Raw genomic sequence first — 26,438 nt, forward strand, 5'->3', positions numbered from 1 at the left:
TATCAGAGGAAAAACCATCCATTCTCCTACTTTATAAAACCAAGGTCAATATTGTATTCTGTATCTTTTGAATCATTTTTCTAATGTGGATAATAAATAAGTGGCATTTTTAATTCAAATTTAGGATCACTTTCTACTTATGTTTTATAAACCACCCATTTTACTCAACTGTCTAGTATGACCATTTTCTGCCCTTAAGGATTTGAAAGGGCATGACATTCAATAGTTTTATATGGTACTTTCTAGATGGATTTATTTACTCAGATCTCTATTGTTAGACGCTTTGAATTCTCTTCCTCCTCTTTTTTCCTCTGAGAACATGTTTAGTGTACTTTATGGATGGTTTATTTTCTCAGAGTGCTATTGTTAGTTACTTGGGTTTCTCCTTCTCCTTCCTCCTCCTTTTTCTTTAAGAAATGTTATTTAACCTAATCCTGCCTCTCAAGTGAGCAGAGATGTTTTGGAAACTGAGCATGCTCAGTGCAGAGGGAACCTGTGCAAACAGCTATCATTGTTGCTTTACTGCCTTGAGACTGATATTTCCACAGAAACAAAAAAGAAGCCAGAGCATAGATTGTGATTTAGTCTAAGTGAAAAAAATAGACGTTTTTTAGCCTTTAACCAAGTCAGTGATATATATATTTCATTATTGAAGACCTGGCATTAGTAGAATGTAGAAGAAAATTGCTATTTTGTGGTTGCTGCTTGTCCTGTGATTCCAGCTAGGAATGGACCATGCAGGTGTGGTATCCATGCAACTTGGTGTTTATTTCAGGGCTGGGACTGCATCGCTGCAGTCGGATGGGACCTGGGGAAGTCAGCTAGTCCAGCCGCCCCACTAACAAGTGAGGAAACCACAGACTCAAAGGCTGCAATACAGTGACTTCTCTGGCGGTCCAGTGGTTATGATTCCATGCTTCCACTGCAGGGGTGAGGATTCAATCCCTGGTCAGGGAACTAAGATTCCAATGCCAAGCAGCAGTACAGCCAAAAAAAAAAAAAAATTGCAATACAAACCTCCATGGTACAGAGCCAGGGCACAAATGCAAATCCTCTATAGGAGAGACGGCTATAACTTGATTTTTGGCTGGTCCGCTGAGCTCTTTCTGTACATGCAGTTGGGCATGTATTCATTCATTCCTACACACACACACACACACACACACACACACACTATTGGCACATTTGTATTGTGCACTTTATACAAGTAGCTTACATTTAGTGCATCATTTCCTGATCTCTAAGCTCTTTTTCTGCCCTACTCTGTGAATCTATGCTATGTGTGCGGTACTTAGCAGCTCAATCGTCTGACTCTTTGTAACCCCATGACTGTAGCCTGCCAGGCTCCTCTGTCCATGGGGATTCTCCAGGCAAGAATATTGGAGTGGGTTGCCATGCCCTCCTCTAGGGGATCTTTCCAACCCAGGGGTCAAACCCAGGTCTCCCACATTGCAGGCAGATTCTTTACTGTCTGAACCAAGTATCAGAACTAACGGGCCAGAAATAAGAAACCATAGTCTCTGATTCACAGTTCAACTTTGAGCATGATGTAACCTAACCTATCTTTGTTTCCCATCCATAAAATGTTCCAAAAGTAATGACACATGTGAATGAACTGTGAGGCTTTGTGTGTAGGGTCAAGGGGAGGGACATGTGTGTTTTGTTTTGTTTTTAAAGGATAATTGTCATAGAGTTAAAGACCTGGCATATATGGTAAGGCTGATCTGTTATAATAGAGGCTGTTCGGGTTATCTCTTGCTGCATTACAAATCACCCCAGAGCCTAGCGGTTTGGAACAACAACAATCATTTCTAATCTTTCAAGGTTTATGTGAGTCAGGAGTTCAGGAGAGGCTCTGCCAGGTGGTTCTGGCTCAGGGTCTCCTGATATTGCAGCCAGATATGACAGGGCTGGGGTCATCTCTAAGGCTGTTCTTTCATACCGTCTGGTGCCTGGGCCAGAAACACCCAGTCTCTAGGGGCCAGATCAGCCAGGGTCCCTTCAGCTTCTCTCTGCATATCCATGTGGTCTCATTCCATGATTTCTCCAGCACGTCAGCTTCAGGATAACCAGACTTTTTTTATATGGTGGCTCAGGGCATATCCAGACGCTCTTATTGCAAGGCCCTTCTGTCTTCATGCTCTGCCATACTCTAGGGCTTTGGGGTCATGTTCATGGCTTGGGCAGGGTCCCCTGCCACATCTGGGTCCCAGTGGGAAGAGGAAGGATGTGGAGGAATAATGTCTGATGCTGGAAAAATGGACCACCAGAGGGGCATGTGTCTTTTCCACTGGTGAGAACGTGACCACAAGACCACATCTAATGGCAGGGAGTCTGGAAAGTGTGCTCAGCAGAAACTTTGTTCACTAAGGAAGAAGGGGAGTGGGTTTTTGTGGACAACTGCCAGTCCCCCTGAAAGTGACAACGACATTTTAACCCTGCTTTAACCCTGTTGTCATCACCATCACCTCCCACACTAATTGATCTTCCAAAGCAGATAATAAAGATGAAAAAAAAAGCCTTAAGGTCCCCTAGGTCCTCTTTTTTTTTTAACTTTATGTTTTCTATTGGGGTAAGGCAAAATGGTTGTCTGAGGAGGACTTACAAATAGCTGAGAAAAGAAGAGAAGCGAAAGGCAAAGGAGAAAAGGAAAGATATACCCATTTGAATGCACAGAACAGCAAGGAGAAATAAGAAAGCATTCCTCAGTGACCAACGTAAAGAAATAGAGGAAAACAATAGAATGGGAAAAACTAGTGATCTCGTCAAGAAAATTAGAGATACCAAGGGAATATTCCATGCAAAGATGGGCACAATAAAGGACAGAAATGGTATGGACCTAACAGAAGGAGACGATATTAAGAAGAGGAGGCAAGAATACACAAAATAACTATACAAAAAAGATCTTCACGACCCATATAACCACGATGGTGTGATCACTACCTAGAGCCAGACATCCTGGAATGGGAAGTCAAGTGGGCCTTAGGGGAATCACTACGAACAAAGCTAGTGGAGATGATGGAATTCCAGTTGAGCTATTTCAAATCCTAAAAGATGATGCTGTTAAAGTGTTGCACTCAATATGCTAGCAAATTTGGAAAACTCAGCAGTGGCCACAGGACTGGAAAAGGTCAGTTTTCATTCCACTCCCAAAGAAAGGCAATGCCAAAGAATGTTCAAACTACCGAACAATTGCATTCATCTCACACGCTAGCAAAGTAGTGCTCAAAATTCTTCAAGCCAGGCTTTAACAGTACATGAACCATAAACTTCTAGATGTTCAAGCTGGATTTATCCCATCAGAGGAACCAGAGATCAGATTGCCAACATCTGCTGGATCATCAAAAAAGCAAGAGAGTTCCAGAAAGACATCTGCTGCTGCTGCTGCTAAGTCGCCTCAGTCGTGTCCAACTCTGTGCTACTTCTGCTTTATTGAATACGCCAAAGCATTTGACTGTGTGGATCACAACAAACTGTGGAAAATTCTTCAAGACCACCCTACCTCCCTCCTGAGAAATCTGTATGCAGGTCAAGAAGCAACAGTTAGAGCTGGATATGGAAAAACAGACTGGTTCCAAATCAGGAAAGAAGTACGTAGAGGCTGTATATTGTTACCCTGCTTATTTAGCTTACATGCAGAGTATATCACGCGAAATGTCAGGCTGGGAATCAAGATTGCTGGGAGAAATATCAATAACCTCAGATATGCAGATGACACCACCCTTATGGCAGAAAACGAAGAAGAACTAAAGAGTCTTGATGAAAGTGAAAGAAGAGAGTGAAAAAGCTGGCTTAAAACTCAGCATTCAGAAAACTAAGATCATGGCATCCGGTCCCATCACTTCACGGCAAATAGATGGGGAAACGATGCAAACAGTGACAGACTTTATTTTCTTGGGCTCCAAAATCATTGCAAATGGTGACTTCTGCCGAGAAACCTAGACAGCATATTAAAAAGCAGAGACATTACCTTGCCAACAAAGGTCTGTCTAGTCAAAGTGATAGTTTTCCAATAGTCATGTATGGATGTGAGAGTTGGACTATAAAGAAAGCTAAAGTGAAGTGAAATCGCTCAGTCGTGTCCGACTCTTTGTGACCCCATGGACTGTAGCCTGCTGGGCTCCTCTGTCGATGGGATTTTCCGGGCAAAGGTACTGGAGTGGGTTGCCATTTCCTTCTCCAGAGGATCTTCCTGACCCTGGGATCAAACCCAGATCTACCTGCATTGAAGGCAGATGACTTACCCTCTGAGCCAAAGAAAGCTAAGTGCCAAAGAATTGATGCTTTTGAACTATGGTGTTGGAGAAGACTCTTGAGAGTCCCTTGGACTGCAATGAGATCCAACCAGTCCATTCTGAAGGAAATCAGTCCAGAATATTCATTGGAAGGACTGGTGCTGAAGCTGAAACTCCAATACTTTGGCCACCGGATGCAAAGAACTGACTCATTAGAAAAGACCCTGAAGCTGGGAAAGATTATGACAGAGGATGAGATGGTTGGATGGCAACACTGGCTCAATGCACTTGAGTTTGAGCAAGCTCCGGGAGTTGGTAATGGACAGGGAGGCCTGGCGTGCTGCCGTCCATGGCAGCAAAGAGTTGGACACGACTGGGCAACTGAACTGAGCTGAACTGATAGCCAGTTAACAAAGTTGTGACAGTTTCAGGTGGACAACAAAGGGGCTCAGCCTTACATATACATGTATCCATTCTTCCTCAAACTCCTCTCCCATCCAGGCTGCCATATGACATTGAGCTATACTGCATGGCCTTGTTGGTTATCCATTTTAAATATAGCAGTGTGTATCTGTTCAGCCAAAGCTCCCTAACTATCCCTTCTCCTCATTCTCCCTTAGGCCCTCATTTAACCAAACTGACATACCTGTGCCCTCAAATGTAGAAATTCTGGAGTCACCACTTAGCTAAGGCAATTTAGCCAATGTACTAGCTGCGTTAATTAAGAGTATCTATTACAACTCAATTCTTGCCTAACTGCAGGAGCCACTGTACTTCTCAGTTTTCGCTGACTAACACAGGAATCAATTAGTAAGTGATCTGAATATTTAGTAGCAGACTTTATAGTTCAAAGAATTTTTTGATCCTCTTTCAACCCCTCACCTCTTGTTTGAACAAGAACATTTTTGCAAAGCACCCCTTCCTATCCTTGACTTTCTTATCCAAACTTTGCTTTACTGACTCTTCAGCAGTAATAAGATCTTTTTTAATTATTTATTTTAGAAAACGTTTAAACTTACAGAAAATTTGCTAAGCTAGTTTGGAGTTTCTATACACCCTTCATCCAGCTTCCCCCAGTCCTCACATCTTGCATTACCAGAGTACATTGGTCAAAACAGAAATTAACATGGTAAGAAGATTTTTTTTTTTTTACCTCTTTATTACCAGACAGCTACAAATAAGAATGAAAACCATGTTCCCTGGATTGAACACTCAGAGCAGCAAAGAACAGGTTTAATTGTAGTCCTGGATCTGCTATTATTAATAATACAGAATCATGTTATTTTAGAAAACCAAGAAGTAGAAATTCACATTGAGATCCAGTGGCTTTTATCTATTGAGCCCTCCACTATTATCTCAGAGATGGGTAAAGGAGGATTCCTCAAATACTTGGTACTATCTTTGAAACATATAAATGAGTACCTTTTATAACTTTGACTCTTAAAAATGTGTGTGTGTTTTGAATCATGAAATCAGTTTACAACTTTAGGCTCTACTGAAGACTCACTGGGTATTAAATGAATTTTTCTGGTTGATAGAGTAATTTCCTGCTTTATTCCCTCTGTTTCCTCCTCTTCACAGACGGTATCATAAGGAACATAATTTTATCATTGATCCTGAGCACTACACATCCTCTCGATGTCCATGACTGTCCTGCCAAGGAACTCCAATTAAGTATTTAAAGTCTAGAATAGCCATGAGCAGAATTTGAAAACCCTGATCACCCCTCCTCCCTCGCTGCGCATATAGCCCTCCCTTGCCTTGTAAAGCTCTCCTGGGGTCTGGTGACAGGGCGTGGTCGGTTATGACCCCATGGGTTCCCCATGTAGCATGAAAATATGGTCAGAGAAGCCTGGACTTTTCCTGCCAATGAAAGTTCTGCTTCCCCCTTAAATCAGCCTCAGAGGCAAGTTAGAGCCAAGAAGTACTACTTTTGATTCTGGCAGTGACATTCCAAAGGAGGGCAATTAAAATAATGGAGGTTTGAGGAGCAAACAAAGAAAGGCCAAGGAATTTGAGCTCTTTCTCCTAAAAAAAAATTAGAGATTTGCCATGAAGCAAAACATATGGGAGCCGGACAGCCATATTGTTCATTTTATTGAGGATGGCACAAGAAGGAATATTTTTATGTTGATGGCTTTAGACTACAGTACTGCTGGTTGTAAGCGTCAAGCCCCACCCCCACCCCTGCCCCCACCTCCATCTCCAGGTTTACCAAGGGTCAGATGAACCAAGGCCCTCGAGCTGGGAAAATCAGCTTATTTAGGGTTTTCATGGTCAAAAGAGCCACTGACATAGGCCATTAGCAACAACTGGCAAGTTCTCCTAAGTTGCTATTTTATTAGCCCTGCGTTTGAGATTTGGTAAGAAAAACAGGTTTTGAGAAGGAAAGCAAAGCAAAGCAACAAATTACCCAAGTGTTAACATAGGTGCTAACATCTTTCATGCACAGCAGAGGATAAAGCTTTCTTGCTCTTCGGTTTTCTCTCTGGGTGTTTCAGTTTATCATGGGAAACCAGCCACCCCAATATCTAGTACACAGCACTTGTCTCCAAATGCTGTTGCTGCGAACTCATAACAATATTGTCTATTAACGAACAGAGTAAAAAAAGATAAACTGCAAACTGTACATACCTTTTCATTCACTATTATTGGGACAAAGATTGATACGGAAGTTTAAATATTTAATATATATAATATTTAAAATAGTGTTAGTTGCTCAGCCATGTCCCATTCTTTGCAACCCCATGGACTGTAGCCTGCCAGGCTCCTCTGTCCGTGGAATTCTCCAGGCAGGAATACTGGAGTGGGTTGCCATTCCTTTCTCCAGAGGATCTTTCCGACCCAAGGATGGAATCCAGGTCTCCTACATTGCAGGCAGATTCTTCATTGTCTGGAAGTGAGCGTGTATTTCACACTTGTAGCACATCTCAGTTTGGATGAGCTGCAATTCAAGCACTCAATAGTCACATGTGGCTACTGGCTACTATGTTGAACAATGTAGCTCTGGAGATAAATATTAATAATTGATTAATTGTATTAGGAAGAATAAGCCAGAAAGGGTGGAAATCTGAAATTATTTTGAAGGCAGTGAGAGCAAGACTAGACAATTTTTATGAAGAACATTTCCTTATGTGAGAAAACTATAATTATCTTCTAAGCAGTGAATCAGCATAAACATTGTTATCCACCTGCAGTCTCCTATTATATGCCATTAAATGACCTAGCTTTAAAGGTTTCACTTCTGTCATTAGTAATTTTGGAAGGTATTTAATTTGGGGCCGTAAGTTTGGCTAAATACTAGCACTCCAAATACCTCATATATTCTATTTTACAAAATGTCTGGTTGGCAGTCTGAATAGGCTGATTCAGTGTCCTAGAGAACGTGGCCTGGTATTGAAACAAATGAAGTCTTCCTTGCTAGGGTCCAGTTCATGTTGCCATGTAAGATTCATCCATGAAGTGAACCCTGTTGACTTGAGTTTCTTGTCCCACTTTCTCCTGCCTTTGAAAGTATGAAAGACACTAGCAGCCCTAGTAGGCCAAAGTGGATTCTCAGTCCCAATACTGGCTGGCTAACTTCCAGTGGAAGTAAGTAAAACAAAACATGAGTCTCTCTGTTGTGTTCATTTATCACCATCCTGATAATGAATATTTCCCAAGAGTTACATAACTATCAAATATGGTTTTCTCAAATGAGACTATGACTTAGGACCAAACAGAAGTTGGGGAGGAGGGTGGATACTACTCTATCTGAAAATCAGAGCATCTGGAAAGGGAGGATGAGATGGCTGGACGGCATCACTGATGCAATGAACATGAACCTGGGCAAACTCCAGGAGATGGTGAGGGGCAGGAAGGCCTGGCATGCTGCAGTCCATGGGGTTGCAAAGAGTCAAACAGGACTGGGCAACTGAACAACGACAACAACACGGTCTCATTGGCCTTTTGGGACCTTAAAGAATCCTTATGTACTTCCCAAGTCAGCACCCATTCCAGAAAGGGACATCAACCTTATGGTTGTGATAGATGCCAGTGTGTGTCTGCTCCTAATCTTAACTACCCAGGACTTTCTTTTTTAAAAAAAAAAGTTATTTGTTTATTCATGGCTGTGCTGGTCTTTATTGCTGTGCACAGGATTTTCGCTAGTTGCACAGAACTGGAACTACTCTCTAGTCGCCACGCTTGGGCTTCTCATTGCAACGACTTCTCTTGAGCACAGGCTCTAGGGTGTGCAGGCTTCAATAGCTGTGGCTTGTGGGCTTAGGTGCCCAGCGGCATGTGGGATCTTCCCAGACCAGGAATCAAACCTGTGTCCCCTGCATTGGCAGGTGGATTCTTAAGCACTGACCCACCAGGAAAGCCCTGCCCAGGACTTTCTTAACACCAGTCCCAAACATGAGTAAGCATCCTTTGCTGCAAACACCCCTAAGTGCCTGGCTGTTTCTTGGATTTTCCAACATTCAAGTTGGCCCAGGATTTTTTACACAAGTACATTTTAACTACTATAACCAATCCCAATTTTATAGGCCATAAAGTTGTTACAGAGAAAGCAGAAAGAATATCGCAAAAGCTTTTAAAAAATTGTGGGAAATATACCATGTGGTAGTGGTTATACTGGTAATTTACTCATTTCCTACATGTTTCTTACCATGCCTTCTTGTTGATCCAAGTTAGTTCCTTTATTTTATATTCATAGTTTTACTATTTGCAGTCCACTCTTAACGCTAATATTTGCCGTGAATATAAACCACCAAGAGGACTTCCCTGGCAGCTCAGAAGATAAAGCGTCTGCCTACAATGCAAGAGATCTGGGTTTGATCCCTGGGTCGGAAAGATCCCCTGGAGAAGGAAATGGCAACCCACTCCAGTACTCTTGCCTGGAAAATCCCAAAGGACACAGGATCCTGGTGGGCTACAGTCCATGGGGTTGCAAAGAATTGGACATGACTGAGTGACTTCACTTTCCTAAACCACCAAGAAAAGTCTGAATGTTAAAGGATACAGACTTGATGGGTTCTTTTATATTCTAGAAATATTGGTACCAGCTGTTTGATGATCTTTATTATTGAGTCAAACCAAATTCACGTTCCTTTTGAAAAGACTGTCATTGATCTATATTCTTGTTATTGTGTTTGTCTTATTACAACCTTCCATACCTGAGTTTCACTCTCCTGTTTTTCTAACAAGGTCTGGAAACATGGATTTGGGGGAATTTTGAAATGAAGCAGATTTCTTTATCAGTCACACTATTGCAAGGCATTTTGCTTCTATAAACTTGGGATCACATTACTAGGGGGATAAAGTGCAGATCCTGCCTTACAAATGAAGAAGATTGGAACTTTGTGTTTTGTCTGAATAGCTTCTGAAAGTTTAAATTCCATACGGGGCCTGTTTTGAACCCAAGATTTAAGTGCTACAGGCTTTAAATTTTCTCTTCTTATTCCCTTTTCTAAATACTAACAGCCCCATTTCTTTAGAAACAGTTCTGATGTTTATTATTTAATTGCATATGGTCACACTGTCATGTTATCTCCCTGGACACATGGAAAGTAGTAGTTCATCAGATATATGCTGTAACAGTGTAACCCCATGTACACAGCAAATGGAAAGCCAGCTTTCGAGAAGCGATTTAGCGAAATGTTGTGATAGGATGATTAAGTTTTAAAGAGGATGTGGGTCTCAATATTTTGAGTTTTCTTGTCCAGTACTGGAGAATTATTGTCCACGGAACACTTTCTTTAATGCTATATACAAGTAAAGTGTAAAATTGTCAGCATCATTAAGTAGTGGAGTTTCCAGGTTGGTAAAGTTTTGTGGAATTGTAGTAGAATACTCAAAATCTAGAACAGTGGTTCTCAAAATACTCTAATATTTCAATATTAATAAATATTTTATTAATCTAATAAAACATAGGATGTGGGGGGGGGTTGTTTGTTTGTTTTTTAAATACATAAGCATCCCCTTGGTGCTTGTTGAAGCTGTAGATTCCTTGTGCCCTGAGCGCTGAGCCTTGATTTAGTAAATCTGGACTAATCGCTCTATCCTCAGGTGCTCATACTTTGAGGCCAGGCGCAGTGCTTTTCAAGTGTTAAAGCACTTGCACATGGCATTGTCGTCTTGGTAAAAAGCAGACTGAAAAAAAAAAAAAGTAGGTCTAAGGTAGCACCAAAGGCTTTTAGTGAAGTGAAGTCGCTCAGTCGTGTCCGACTCTTTGCGACCCCATGGACTGTAGTCTATCAGGCTCCTCCGTCCATGGGATTTTCCAAACAAGGATGCTGGAGTGGATTGCTTTTCCTTCTCCAGGGGACTTTCCCAACGCAGGAATCGAACCCGGGTCTCCCGCATTGCGAGCAGACGCTTTACCGAGGGAGCCATCAGGGAAGCCCAAAGGCTTTCAAGTCTGACGCAATTCCCGCAACGCTTTAAAAACTCCGCCTTTGCCATTCAACGTCCCATGGGTATCTTTGCATTTCCGTCTATACCTAGCGTGCTTTTTGCTTTTGACCGTGTCCCTTGAGCTAGGTTTTAAGCACCTTCAAACCTTTTCTGTTCGCTCTAATTTTAAATACTTGCCTATCTTGCTTATCTTGTCCGTTTCTTTATTTTTCTTCACGTGTATAGATGCGCACCAGTTGCGTCGTGAAGTGCGGTCAGCTGTAACACAAGCTCCATATCTCAGAACCACAGCCAGGCACTCCTGCTCCGGGGACCTCGGGGCCATGGAGCTCTCCGACAGTGACCGCCCGGTCAGCTTTGGCTCCACGTCGTCCTCGGCTTCCTCCCGGGACAGCCATGGTTCCTTCGGCAGCCGAATGACCTTAGTTTCAAGCAGCCACCTGGGCTTGTTTCCTCAGGATAAGGAAGCAGGGGCCATAAAACTGGAGCTGATGCCAGCCAGGCCGTTTTCCAGCAGCGAGCTGCAGACGGACCGTGCGGCCGGGCAGCAGAGCACAGACGAGGGCGGCGAGAGGCAGCCCCGGGCACAGCGCAGAGTGGAAGCCAACGGGGCGACCAAAACGGAGGCCGAATCGGCCACCAGCCCCAAGCTGCTCTATGTGGACAGAGTTGTACAGGAAATTCTGGAGACCGAACGGACTTACGTGCAAGATTTAAAGAGCATCGTAGAGGTAAGATGCACTGTGGGGGGGATGTTTAAAGTTTGTCCTGCAGGATCAATATCCTCTCGAAATAAAGGGCAAGGAAGGGCTTGCAACAAAGGGCTTCTTAGGAAGCCCGCTGTCTCCTGAGAGGCAGAGATGGTGTAAATGTTTAAACAGATCATCACTTAAGAGGAAGCCCTAGGGCTATTATCACTGGGTTAAGATCCTCAGTGTTTGCATTCGTGAATCCATTACGTGTTGGGAGTAAGCATGATGATAGCAGTGCCTACACTGGGGTGTTGTGTTAGTGACTCCTGCCCCAAAGATCTGTGAGAGGGACAGACAGGATGCAAGCTTCCTGACTTGCAGGTGCAGGGGTGTGTTGACTGACCTCCTTGGGTCATCTTCAGCTTAATCACAGTTGTCTCCTGATGTCTGGAGCTTCCAAAGCTGCCAGTGCCTGTGTCTTACCTCCAGAGAAGGATTTCCTTGATTTGGGGTGTGGCCAGGAGGTGGGCGGAAGATCCCCAGGTGATTCTTCTGCGCAAACAAGCATGGGACTTAGGTTTCAGGCTGTTTTCTGTGTTGGTTGCTGTTTAGGGGAAGGTGGTGAAAGGGAGAGAAGAACCCTGGACTTGGTCTTAGGTGTTTACCTTTTACTTTTATACTAAACAAATTCGTGTAAATTATTTGACTCTCTGCAAACTGAACTTAGCTCAGGTACCAGATCCAAGACTCTGGAAATTCAGTTATTAATTTGTTATGATTGTTGTTTCCCTGTATTATTTCTTTTTTAATTTTTATTTTATGCTGGAGTATAGTTGACTTATCCAGTTATGAATTTGACTTTGATTATAGCTAGGTTTTTAAGAATAAAATGATAATTATCAGAACAGTTCAGATGCTAATTCGTTCTCAATAATTTAAAATATTATCTTTCAAATTGATACATTATGAAGCTATACTCCCTACGCTGCCTGGTACTATCCCAGGTTCTTTCATGTGTTAGTGCTCATTTCCTGTTTTAGATTTTTAATCTAAAATGTGTTTCAGAATAAACTGGTGGAATATTTGCTGATGAGGACATTCTCCACCAAACACATACACTGTTATAGCTTTAGGGGAAAAAAAATTCTAGGACACAATTGTGTTTTCAGTTCCACAAATGATCAAACCAGACAGTCTTCTAAAAATAGTTATGACATAACTTCCCAGTAAAAATAGAAAAAAAATCAATTGATGCTCAACCAAAACAATATGTGATACCAAATGTAGAGTAAACCAGGCCAATTGTTTCTTGAATTTCAACAATGATGTCATTTGTACTTGAGAAGAAATACCTGTGAAACTGCCAAAATTTGTGAAACCTCTCAGGAAATTTATGGTTGTCAAAGCTTTCTTTGGCCTTTTTTTCTTTGTTTCTTGCTTGGAAACTTTACCACTTCATCGAAACTCACCATACCTACAGAGAAACCTTTAGTGTCTGAGCTGGAATTCTATGAACACTTGTTTTTTTCTGAGGCCAGTTAACAAACTTTAAGTGAGAAGAAATACAATAAGAGATCTATGAAAGAAAATAGGTTAAAACAGGATTTTTTGCTTCAATAAAATACCTTAAAATTTTTTTATTTTCTAACAGTTTCAGCAGAAGTTTTATTCCAAACTGTACAAATATTCTTGCCTTATTTTTTCCCCTTATCAAGGAATTAGCCAATGTTTTGCACTATGGGTTGGTGGACTTTTGCTATAAAGGACCAGATGGTAACTCTTTTTGGCTTTCTGGGCCCTAAACTGTCAATCGTAAGTGTTCACTTGTGCCACTATAGCCCAAGAGCAGCCCCAGACTCTACGTCAGTGAATGGGTGTGGACGTTCAAGGAAAACTTTAGGGCCATTTTTGACCCAAGGGCCATGGTTTGCCAAACCCCGTATTTGCTTATAAATCTGTGCTTTCATTTCATCAACTGTGAAATGAGACTAATAAATGATACTTGCCTAATAAGGTTGGTGTTATGATAATTAGATAATATATGAAAAGCTCATGCAACAGTGCCTGGCACATGGTAAGCAATTAATAAATGGAAACACTTATCATCTCAGGCCTCTTCTGAATTTGCTGGCTCAGACTGAACACCATTTATAGCTATCTTCTGTCTTATCTGAAGTCTTTTACAAAAATAAATAGATTTAGTCATATACTACAGTAGAAATTTCATTAGGAAAGAGTAATTTTTAAGTGGGTGATTCCAACATTATTATTTTGAAGGCAATTGGATTATTTATAAAGAACCCAGGGAAAATCTAAGGTGACACATAATTAGGGAGAAGAAAGATGAAGAAGGGTGTTGGGAAGGAGGGTAGTTGGGAAGAAAACGTCCCAAATAGAGAGGGAAGCACCTGGGCAGGAAGAAGATGCCGCTTTGTTCAGGAAGTCTCTGGAATGCTTTGAGTCACTTCCCCTCCCCACCTAGAAAAGTGCAGAATCTCTTCAGATCACGATTGGTCGCTGCAGCCTCTTCCTCACACACTTTTGTATGTGACCACCTCTGTTTCTCAAGATCACAGTTTTCACAGAATGGTTAGACTCGTTTTATGTAGTTCTTTGCCTTATGGAGGCTTACCAGGTGGCGTCAGTGGTAAAACTCACCTGCCAATCAATGCAAGAGACTCGAGACATGAGTTCAATCCTGGGGTCAGGAAGATCCCTTGGAGTAGGAAAGGGCAACCCACTCCAGTATTCTTGCCTGGAAAATTCCATGGACAGAGAAGTCTGGCAGGATCCAGTCCATGGGGTCACAAAGAGTCAGACACGACTGAGCATGCACCCCTCCTTTATGGAGTATAACCAATTATTTTCCACCTTGCAGCAACTTTACCCAATAAGGACTGTTATGAGTGTTCTTTTAAAACACAAGATGTCAACTCCTTTAAAAAATCTGTTTTCCTTAATCTATTTCCAATCTGTTTTAAAAATTCTGTAGCTGATTGCTTTAGTATCTTTGATTTTTCAAGTGCAGAGTTAAATGGGGAAAAGGCTACTTAGTAACAACCTACCATCATAAGTTCTTACCACACAAAGAGAGTTTGTTAGTTGACTTTCTAAGCAAGAATTATTTCTGAAGAAAAACCACCTAGTTATTTATAGAGATAACTGGGAAGTTGTTTTCCACTTACACAGTAGCATAGTTTCAAACTGTCTGAGTGACTGAGTGATAATCTGTCAGTTGTGTCCAACTCTTTGCAACCCCATGGACTTACAGACTGCCAGGCTCCCCTCTCCATGGAATTCTCCAGGCAAGAGTACTGGAGTGGGGTGCCATTTCCTTTTCCAGGGTTCAGACTGTGCACTCTGCTTTACTGAGTTCCCACTAATGAATGGCCTTCAGTAGTCATTCTTGGTTGTGTTTATTTCCCTTAGTTGCATTTTATCTGTAGTGTATCTTATCCATACATATCCTAACCACTCAGGTTTATATTCTGTCCTTAGAATTTATAAACAAACATTTTTGTGAAAGGCCATTGGTATATACACTGATTTAAAAGATGTTAACGGTTAGAACTGGACATGAAACAACAGACTGGTTCCAAATAGAAAAAGGAGTCCGTCAAGGCTGTACATTGTCACCCTGCTTATTTAACTTATATGCAGAGTACATCATGAGAAATGCTGGGATGGAAGAAACACATGCTGGAATCAAGATTGCTGGGAGAAATATCAATAACCTCAGATATGCAGATGACACCACCCTTATGGCAGAAAGTGAAGAGGAGCTAAAAAGCCTCTTGATGAAAGTGAAAGAGGAGAGTGAAAAAGTTGGCTTAAAGCTCAACATTCAGAAAACAAAGATCATGGCATCTGGTCCCATCACTTCATGGGAAATAGATGGGAAAACAGTAGAAACAGTGTCAGACTTTATTTTGGGGGGCTCCAAAATCACTGCAGATGGTGACTGCAGCCATGAAATTAAAAGACACTTACTCCTTGGAAGAAAAGTTATGACCAACCTAGATAGTATATTCAAAAGCAGAGACATTACTTTACCAACTAAGGTCTGTCTAGTCAAGGCTATGGTTTTTCCTGTGGTCATGTATGGATGTGAGAGTTACTCTGAAGAAGGCTGAGTGGCAAAGAATTGATGCTTTTGAACTGTGGTGTTGGAGAAGACTCCTGAGTCCCTTGGACTGCAAGGAGATCCAACCAGTCCATTCTGAAGGAGATCAACCCTGGGATTTCTTTGGAAGGAATGATGCTAAAGCTGAAACTCCAGTACTTTGGCCACCTCATGCAAAGAGTTGAGTCATTGGAAAAGACTCTGATGCTGGGAGAGATTGGGGGCAGGAGGAGAAGAGGGCGACAGAGGATGATATGACTGGATGGCATCACGGACTCGATGGACGTGAGTCTGAGTGAACTCCGGGAGTTGGTGATGGACAGGGAGGCCTGGCGTGCTGTGATTCATGGGGTCGCAAAGAGTCGGACACAACTGAGCGACTGAACTGAACTGAACACAGTATGCCTTGGTAGCTCAATACAGTACCACATAGTATCTGAGTAGCTTATTTCTGAGAAGAGATCCTGCTCACACATTATCTGGGCAATAGGATTCTCAGCTGTTGGTGATAATGCAAAGAAGGATGTACGTCTTTCACTACATAACGACATTGTATTACAATTTTTCCCAAATATATTGGATTTTGTTTTCTTTCCCATGCCATTTAGAAATTTAAAAATGAATTCTGAAGATTTAACTGAGAAATGTTATTGTTCTTGCTTCTGGTCTTCATCGCAGGCCCTTTTCTCTGTCCCCTCCATTCCCTCCCCGTGGCAACTCCCTCCTCTGCTCCTTTGCCTGACATCCTAGTCATTTGGTTTGTACACTTGACATTTTAAAGAGAGGTGAGGTCTTGACTATCGACTATACTGAGAGAAACAAGAGAGCTGTTATTTCCATTTCTATATATGGGTCCTACTAGCATTCACAGATAAAATGAGATAATAAGTATGAAAGCTAGTTTTAAAAGTTAAAAGTAAAATTGCCAGTGATACAATTTGTGGAGAGAGAGAAATTCATAGCTGGAAAGTAGGAAATAAGGGTTTCTTTCATGTTTAATAGGATCTTAGATTGACTGACCAGAGATTCTCATGGGCAGAGTGGGTTTCTTTAATCTTTATAAATGATCTATAAAAGAGCCTTTGACAGCCTCATGAGACTTGGCCCTGGATATAGTTCATGGCCTGTTTTAAACTTTTATGAAGGGTTTTAAATAGTTCATAACATTATCTAATACTGTGTAATTAGAAATTATATCCCTACTACAAAATAGGATCTTTGAAATATAAGAAATCCTAAATTAAATCATATTTGGGGATGTTGAGGACATGTACATTTAGTGAGGGGAAAGTAGATAAAATTCTAAAAAGTTAAAATCCTTTTTCAAGCACCTTTATCCATACAGTGTGCTAAAAGCTAAGAAGTTATTATTATAGCCTTGCTGTGTAAAATTTAAAGAACCAAAGCTTTAAGCCATCCTTGTTAAAAGCATTCAGCATTATTCAAAAGCTGTAGCTACACAAGGATTAGGCTGTTGATCTCCAACCTCCAGCTCTTGTATTTCTTGATTGGCATGAACTTTTTGTTTATCATGTGATAGTACAGATAGTTGGAGAAGGAAATGGCAACCCACTCCAGTAGTCTTGCCTAGAGAATCTCGTGGACAGGGGAGCCTGGTGGGCTGCTGTCCATGGGTCACACAGAGTTGGACACGACTGAAGCGACTTTGCATGCATGCATTGGAGAAGGAAATGGCAATCCACTCCAGTGTTCTTGCCTGGAGAATCCCAGGGACAGAGGAGCCTGGTGGGCTGCCATCTATGGGGTCACACATAGTTGGACATGACGGAAGCGACTTAGCAGCAGCAGTACAGACAATGTTAGGATAAGGTGGATGAGAAGAGAGATGCTTTTCACCCACTTAGTGTTTCCCTGGTGGCTCAGAGGTTAAAGCGTCTGCCTCCAATGCAGGAGACCCAGGTTCGATCCCTGAGTCAGAAGATCTCCTGGAGAAGGAAATGGTAACCCACTCCAGTATTCTTGCCTGGAGAATCCCATGGACGGAAAAACCTGGTAGGCTACAGTCCATGGGGTCGCAGAGTCGGACACAACTGAGTGACTTCACTTTCACTTTACTGACATAAAACATATTGAACACAATTCTTCCTGTTGCCATAGCTTAGAGAAGAGGCTGCCCTTAGCACCAGACGTATCCACTAGCTGGAAGGTGAATTGTCTTACACTTGGGAAGTGAGCCTCTCCCAGATCTGTGCAGAGTGAATGAAGTAATCCAGTGATCAGGCCCAGGAAGTCGGTGCCGTGCTTAACTATGGACCCTGCCTAAAGACTTAGCTTTTAGGCTGGTGAGGTGGCTAAGACTTGGACAACATGGAATCTGAGTGGGTTTTTGTCCTGCGCCACCTCTCAGAGACAACACTATCGAACTTGGAGGTGTTTTCTCTTGAAGCTGAGTTTGATTCAGCTGGAGAGAGAAGATGGTTGGTGTGGAAAGGTCAGTTCATAGCTCTGCTACTCCTCTCTCTTGGCCATGAAGGGATAGCTTTACATGGGTGTTCCCTGGACCAGCCACAGCTGCGTAGGATACTTGACAAGAAGAGAAAAGTTTTGAACCAAGGGAGGAGGCTGATGAGATGTCCTTGCTTTTATTGTCTTTTTATTTGCACATGTCCTCACTCAATACTTTCCCTCCAGTGTGACAACATTTATTAAACTGACAGTTTTTATGAGGTTCCTTCAGACTAACATTTCTTGTATACTGAGGGAATTATGTGTTCAATGCTAGAGTGTAGGACTTGGCAGGGATTGTTTTTAACGAAGGCTTGTTACGTGGGTGGATTTAATAAAGTGCTTACACTGTAGTACTTGGCACATTTTAATGTACTTTTTCTTTTACATGACATTTGAGCACTTTCATTTGAATGTGTCTCTTTATTTTTCCTTCCAGGGGCTTTTCTCATATTGGGTGAATGAGATCTTTGCTAAAACCGTTTGAGGTCTATGGTAATTTTGAAGCAAACCTGCTAAGTAGTTTTAGGCTTATGTATTGGATTGGCCAAAAAGTTTGTCTAGGTTTTTCTGTAACATAGGGAACCTGAATAAACTTTTTGGCCAAGCCAATAGGAGCTGTTCATCAAATAGCACATCTAACCACTGTATATGAGCCCCCCAAACTTCACTTTGACTCTTTGTTTCCATGCCTCTTTGTTGCTCTTATGCCCTCCCCTTCCTTGCTCTACCCCACTCTCACCTCTTGCCACCTTAACAATGACAGAAACTTAGAGGGTAAGAACATAGTGATTTTGAGTATTCGTCTCCTCTACTGGTTGCAGCCTAATATTGGGGGTGGAGGGGGGTGCCTGGCCTTTCATGTCTTTTAAAAGTCCATCCTGTTCATACCTTCTGATTAACTGCTGCTGCTGCTGACTCTCTTCAGTCATGTCTGACTCTGCTTGACCCAATAGACGGCAGCCCACCCAGCTCCCCTGTCCCTGGGATTCTCCAGGCAAGAATATTGGAGTAGGTTGCCATTTCCTTCTCCAATGTGTGCAAGTGAAAAGTGAAGGTGAAGTCTCCCAGTCGTGTCCTACTCAGCGACCCCATGGACTGCAGCCTACCAGGCTCCTCCATCCATGGGATTTTCCAGGCAAGAGTACTGGAGTGGGGTGCCATTGCCTTCTCTGGATTAACTGCTAGTGAACATCAAAACTAGCTCAACATGGGCAGCATTTACTAAAAGCAAAGTGAGTGGAGGTACGTAGGGTTGCTGTGCAAAGGTTGTTGTTGACTGTTCACAAGAGTTCATGTATACTTGATAAATGATGTCAGTTTATTCCCTCCAAATGATTCTAGCCAGATTTTGAGTCAAAACCTAGGAAAATAATTCAAAATAATTATATTGGTCAGGTTCTCCTGGGAGCATGGTAGATAGAAACCATAAACCTGGTGACCACACCCACCACCTCAATGAATCCGAATAGCTATAAACATACTATGTGGCTACTACTTCTAAATTTTCTAGATATATACCTTAATAGCAACAAAAACACTAAAACCTAACATTAACAGCAGCTTGTATTTGGGTGCTTACCAGATTTCAGGCACTGAATTAAGCAGTTACAGCCTCAGCCACAGCCCCACTATGTGGGTACTATTATAATTTTCTTATTTTTAGCACAAGACTATTGCATGTACTGAGAGTAAAGGAACTCGTCCAAGGTTTGTAAATGGTTAGTGTTGAAACAGGAACTGGAATGTTAGGTTTCACTCCAAAGGCCTCCTTTACTACTGCATTGCTGTTGCAAATCTCCCCTTAGAGTCTAGCAGAGAGCTCGGAGGTTTGGTCGTCTTCCTAAGCTCTCTGGAGCAGGGTGTTGCAACAGCAGCATGGTAGGCATTCGGGACTGGATAGTGCTTGGTTATCGGGGACAGTCGTTCTTGGTTATGGGGGATAGTCGTGTGTGTTGTAGGATGTTAGCATCAAACCCTGGCCTCTGCTCACTAGATGTCAGTAGAACCACCACCATCCCCACTCATGACAACCAAAACTGTTTCTAGATATTGCCATATAACCCCCAAGGGACAAAATTCCCTTGGCTGAGAAACACTGTTTTAAAAATTTGGAAGGCATAGTGTATAAGTGTAAGTAAAGCCACAGTAACAAATCGGCCCCCTAGTTGAGTGATGTAATACAACAGAAGTTTCTCCTTTTGCAGTCGTGTATGTGTGTGTTCAGGTAAGTGGACGCTGTGCCATTCCATGTATCAATTGATAGAAGGCAGAGGAAGGAGAGTTTTTGAGACAAGTGTAGAAATGGCTCACCTCTTCTTTCATTCCACATCAAGCTGTAAGTTTGGAGATATAGTCTGTGTGCCCAAAGAAGGAAGGAAACATTTTTGTGAACAACTGCCAGTGTCTACCATGTATTATATTGGATTGGCCAAAAAGTTCCTTCAAGTTTTTTCATAAGATGTTGTGGAAAAATCCAAATGAACTCTTTGGTCAACCCAATATGTAACTGCAATATTCTCTTTATAGAAACCTACACCTGGCATCCCACCAATAAAAGGTAAAAATAAAAATAAAAAATACATAAGGAAGAAAGCAGGAAAGATCTTGATGGTGCTTACTGCCAAGTTTATAGTTAACTCTCTCTACTAAATAACCCTATAGAATGTTTTAAATGGAATTCTTCATTTAGTACTTAGACTAAGATGTACTTTCCCTTATTCCTCTCTCCCCTCTTACACATTTCCATCACCTCTACCTCCTCTCTCTCCCATTTTTCCTAACTCCCTCCCCTCTTTCGTTTTTGTAGGTTTTCCTATCCATATGACCTGTCAAAGGGCTCTTTGGAATTTTTGAACACAGGTGGTATTATCAATATTTCAGTTTAAGAAGAGGGCTGCTGGGTCTAGCATAGTTCAAAGGCAGAAATTCTGCTTCTTTGCTTGTCTTCTGGAAACATTTTGAGTAGACTGGAATCAATGAGAATAATGGACTAATGCCAGCATACCCTTAACAGAATGGTCATGCTCAGAAGCTTTAAGTTTATTGCCACACTGATAAAGTTTATAAGAAAATGGAATACCTTCCTTTTTACTGCCCTGCCTTTCTTTTTTTTAACTTTTTATTTTTACTTTATTTTACTTTATAATACTGTATTGGTTTTGCCATACATTGACATGAATCCACTACGGGTGTACATGCGATCCCAAACATGAACCCCCCTCCCACCTCCCTCCCCACAACATCCCTCCGGGTCATCCCCATGCACCAACCCCAAGCATGCTGTATCCTGCATCGGACATAGACTGGTGATTCGATTCTTACATGATAGTATACATGTTTCAATGCCATTCTCCCAAATCATCCCACCCTCTCCCTCTCCCTCTGAGTCCAAAAGTCCGCTATACACATCTGTGTCTTTTTTGCTGTCTTGCATACAGGATCATCATTTAAACTCATTTCTGTAGTCTCTCTGAGAAGCCAAGATGAGAATTGTGAACACTTAAAGAACAAGTAAACAATATAAAACCTAATGGTTAAAACTGTTTTAATACATTTATACATACATAAGCCAATGGCACCCCACTCCAGTACTCTTGCCTGGAAAATCCCATGGATGGAGGAGCCTGGTAGGCTGCAGTCCATGGGGTTGCTGAGGGTCAGAAATGACTGAGCAACTTAACTTTCACTTTTCACTTTCATGCATTGGAGAAGGAAATGGCAACCCACTCCAGTGTTCTTGCCTGGAGAATCCCAGGGACAGGGGAGCCTGGTGGGCTGCCATCTATGGGGTCGCACAGAGTCGGACACAAGTGAAGCGACTTAGCAGCAATAACCTTAGGCCTTGCACACTTGCACACTCTAAATCAGGTGACATCATTATGGATGGTTTCCATAAGAAAGGGAAAGTGAAAGTTGCTCAGTTGTGTCCAACTCTTTGCGACCCCATGGACTATACAGTCCATGGAATTCTCCAGGCCATAATACTAAAGTGGATAGCCTTTCCCTTCTCCAGAGGATCTTCCCAACCTAGGAATCAAACCCAGGTCTCCTGCATTGCAGGTGGATTCTTTACCAGCTGAGCCACAGGGAAGCCTTGTAGAAGTCAACTTTCATCTTTCCAGAGGTGAACATGGAGAAAGTAAATTTGCCATTGATAAATAGTGGTCTATTTATGTCATTAACCTTTATGCTTTTCAAATTACTAAGAACTTTATACAATAGCATAATGAACATCAGTTGGTATAAGAGTAATAATTATGCATTTAGTGATGTTCTCATTGTCTCCTTGAGAAATAATAAACCTCAGGTAATAGTCACCCTTGAGTGCCTGACATTGTTGACTTATGACTTGCTTCCTTTTTTTTTCTTTTTAGACTCTTTTTGTGGCTTGCTTCTTGAAGCTTGGGTCTAGAATACTTCAGGTCAGTCTAAGGATTTCCAGGGTATTGGAGGCCCTGAGTCCAGCTTTGTAGGATATTCTTACCAGGTTTCAAGAGTTCATGATCAAAAACAAAAAAAAAGTTCATGATCTCAGAATAGATTATAGTGATTTAATATAGTTAAATATATTATAGTTTTTAGCTTCCATATCACATGTCTAAGACCCAAGAAAGAGAATACAGTTGCTATAGAAAAAGAGCAATATGAATTTCAAGTGCCTATGATCCATTTTGTTATAATTTGACATATGTGCTTTTAAAAATCACTGAACTTGCAAAATCATATGAGGGGAAAACGGGGGAAAATAGATTCCAAGTGCAACACTCAAAACACCATTGAAAAAGAAACAAATGGAGGCAGTTTTATACGCGTTAAATGGTTAAGAACTAAATACTTACTATAGTAAATATGATACTTCAACTTAAAAAAAAAACATGAAATTTCTTGTGGGAGCCACCTGGTACCCACAGCTGCCACCCCCTGTAGGAGGAAGAGAACAAAGCGAAGCGGGGGACAGAGTGAGAAAAAGAACAATAAAGAGGAGAGAGAAGAGAGGGGGAAATATAAAATAGGCCAAGAAGGAGGAGAGACAAATTAAAGAGAAGTTGTGTGCAGGGTTGTAGTCTGAGTTATAAAGTAGGGTTCAGTTCAGTTCAGTTGCTCAGTTGTGTCCAACTCTTTGCGACCCCATGAATCGCAGCACACCAGGCCTCCTTATCCATCACCAACTCCCGGAGTTCACTCGAACTCATGTCCATCGAGTCAGTGATACCATCCAGCCATCTCACCCTCTGTCGTCCCCCTGTCCTCCTGCCCCTAATCCCTCACAGCATCAGAGTCTTTTCCAATGAGTCAACTCTTCGCATGAGGTGGCCAAAGTACTGGAGTTTCAGCTTTAGCATCATTCCTTCCAAAGAAATCCCAGGGCTGATCTCCTTCAGAATGGACTGGTTGGATCTCCTTGCAGCCCAAGGGACTCTCAAGAGTCTTCTCCAACACCACAGTTCCTGACATCAATGCAAAATTGATACTCCTGGCGTGGATGGGTGTGGCTTTAATGAGGTATGCAGGTGGACTGAGGTAGCTGGTAGGTGTTTGAGCTGTATGTGTGTGTGTATTTGTATTCCTCTGATGCTCTCTGAAAGTGGCTGTGCTTTTCTGTGTTCACCTGGTTTTTTGTTTGTTTTGTTTTATTGTGAATGCAATCCTGCCTAAGCAAAATTCAGAACTTTGAATTAAGTTCAAGTTACTCCCTAGTGTATTAATCATGTGGGAACAAATTCCTGCTTTCAAAGCAAATGTTAAAGCAGAACTAACTGTACTTACCTCTTGAGTGTGATGACTTGTTACAAATAGGTCTCACCTCTCCCCCGTCCCCTTTGTTCAGAAGATTAAAGAACACCATACCTGTTGTCAAAAAACATGATTTTCCATCCCTAAAGCACTTTTTACTTCCGTCCTATAAGAAAAAAATGGTTCAAAAGAATTTCAAGCTGTCTTAACAATTTGAGAGTTTATTTCTGAAAACTAACAAGTAGATATTTTTTACCCAAATCTTGGACCAACAAATATGATTATTTGAAAAAGCAAATAGTTGTGGATTTTTCAAAACTTTCTGTCACCAGAAAGATTTGCACAATTTGGGTCAAATACTCTTATACAAGTGATAACCCTTGCTATCTCATTGTTATTCAGTCACTAAGTCATGTCCGACTCTTTGTGACCCCATGGACTGCAGCACGCCAGGCTTCTCTGTCCTTCACTGGCTCCTGGAGTTTGCTCAAATTCATGTCCATTGAGTCAGTGATGCCATCCTACCATCTCATCCTCTATTGTCCCCTTCTCCTCTTGCCCTCAACCTTTCCCAGCATTAGGGTCTTTTCCAATATGCCAGCTCTTTGCATCAGCTGCCAGTGTATTGGAGCTTCAGCATCAGTCCTTCCAGTGAATATTCAGGGTTGATTTCCTTGAGGATTGAAACTTCTGTTACACCAAGGAGATTTAAGGGGTAAATATTTGTGTGTTTATGCCATTAAAATTGGAATATTTTCCATCTACACGTGCATATTCTGAGTTAGACAATGTATCAAAGGAAAGGATAGACTTACAGGCATAACTGAGGACATTCATTAGTTTTGTGAGATCAAGCTCTTAGCGAAATACCTGCAACTAAAAAGTCCCTTCCCATTCTTCCAGCTTTTCTTTTAAGGCAACATTTTGATTTCTAATGAAAAGGTATTTTAAAAACTTCAGTTAACTCAGGTGATTGAGTAGCTATTATTACCCGTCTGCTAAAGAACTGCTCATATATTTCAAAGACTGCCTGTGGGCAGAACTCTATTGAAGATTTGCTAGAACAGGTTGTGTTCATTTGGGGGTAGAATTATGCTGCCTTTTGGGTGTATGCCACCTTGAATATGCAGTTATACTGAGTGGGTAGAAAATTATAGAATTCAGGAAATTGTGTTCTAAACAAACCAACCTTCACTTGGGAGTAGTTTCCCATGGCTGGAAGTTTCTTCCAAAGAAAAACGTTGCTTCCACCTTGTGAAACTAAGCATCAAAGAATCAGCCTAGGTCATTTGATAAGCCTGAAGCAAGTTGATGTCAAACCAACCCTGTTCTGTAACACCAAAAAAAAGAGGCAGCTTGAGCTGATGCAAGGTTTACCAGCCTACATAGTTCAGTAGTTAACTATTTTCTGATCACTTATATTTGTAGTTTCTCCTCTGAGCACCAAGGCTACTCTGCCACTTAAGGCTGATAGCATTGTTCTCTACAGCAGTTCACATGGAAAATTTTATATCTTTTTAAACCTGGTCAAATATACATAACATGTATTAATTTTAACCATTTCAAGTATACAATTCAGTGGCATTAGGCACACTGACATTGTCATACACTGAACTACATAATCATTACCGCTATCCATCCTGAGAATGTCTGGCTCTTTGAGACCCCATGGACTGTAGCCCTGTCCGTGGGATTTCCCAGTTAAGAATACTGGAGTGGGTTGCCATTTCCTCCTCCAGGGGATCGTCCCCACCGAGTTATCAAAGCCAGGTCTCTCCCATTGCAGGCAGATTCTGTACTGCTGAACCACTAGGGAAGCCCAAGATATACATGACATGTATTATTTTAGCCATTTTAAGTGAGTGATTCAATGACATCAAGCACACTGACACTGTTGTACATTGAACTGTATAACCATCACCACCATCCATCTTGAGAACTTGAGAACTTTTTTACCCCCCCAAATTGAAACTGTGCACCCATGAAGCAATAACTCTTCATACCCTCTTCCCTCAAGCAGTTCTTTTTTGTTTTTAAAAATTGTAGAATACACATAACATAAAATTTACTGTCTTAACTATTTTTAAAGGTACATTGTAGTGACATTAAGTACATTCACAGCATTGGGCAACCAGTGTCTAGAATTCTTTTTATCTTGTGGAACTGAAACTTTGTCCCCGTTAAACAGTAACCACCCCCCTCCCCTTCCTTCAGCTGCTGGTAACCACCATTCTACTCTCTGCTCCTATAAATTTGACTCCTCTATACTTCACATAAGTGGAACCATACAATACTTGTCCTTTTGTGACTGCTTTTTTCACTGAGCAGTGTCTTCAGCGTTCATCCTTCTCATAGCCCATGTCAGAATTTTCTTCCTTCTTAAGATTGAATAACATTCCATTGTATGTCTATATAATATTTTGTTTCTCCATCATCTATTGGTGAATGCTTAGATTGCTCCAAATAGCACAGGATTTTTGACTGAGTAGAAATCACACAGAGTTTTGAACTGGAAAATAACTCAAAAGTCTTAACTGACTGTGGATTCTGAAAAGGGTGAAGTGTTTTGGTGAGTTTTCTACTTCTAGCAGTCAGCATTGCCTTTGACACTTAAGAGGCCATTAGTAAGTATTGGCTGAATGAATTACCAAGTTCTACACAATCATTCTTACTGGTGAGGAAATGGAGATGCAGAGAACCAAGTGATTTCTCCAACCAAATCCAAATCTTAGTTCTGGCACCTACTACCTTTGATTTTGAACAATTGTTTAATTTCTGTAACCTTTA

General features: G+C 41.5%; 1 protein-coding gene across 2 annotated transcripts in view; it reads left to right on the plus strand.

Moving 5' to 3' along the window:
- The window catches only part of PLEKHG1 (pleckstrin homology and RhoGEF domain containing G1), a 253,999-nt gene that overhangs the window by 135,746 nt on the left and 91,815 nt on the right, over positions 1–26,438 (plus strand). For both annotated transcript variants that reach the window (XM_069599309.1, XM_069599310.1), the window contains one exon: positions 10,860–11,365. In XM_069599309.1, coding sequence (XP_069455410.1) covers positions 10,958–11,365 — 408 coding nt within the window. In that variant the 5' untranslated portion in view covers positions 10,860–10,957. The remainder of the gene's footprint in view (positions 1–10,859; positions 11,366–26,438) is intronic.

The sequence above is a fragment of the Ovis canadensis genome, chromosome 8 (assembly GCF_042477335.2).
Source record: "Ovis canadensis isolate MfBH-ARS-UI-01 breed Bighorn chromosome 8, ARS-UI_OviCan_v2, whole genome shotgun sequence".
NCBI lineage: Eukaryota > Metazoa > Chordata > Mammalia > Artiodactyla > Bovidae > Ovis > Ovis canadensis.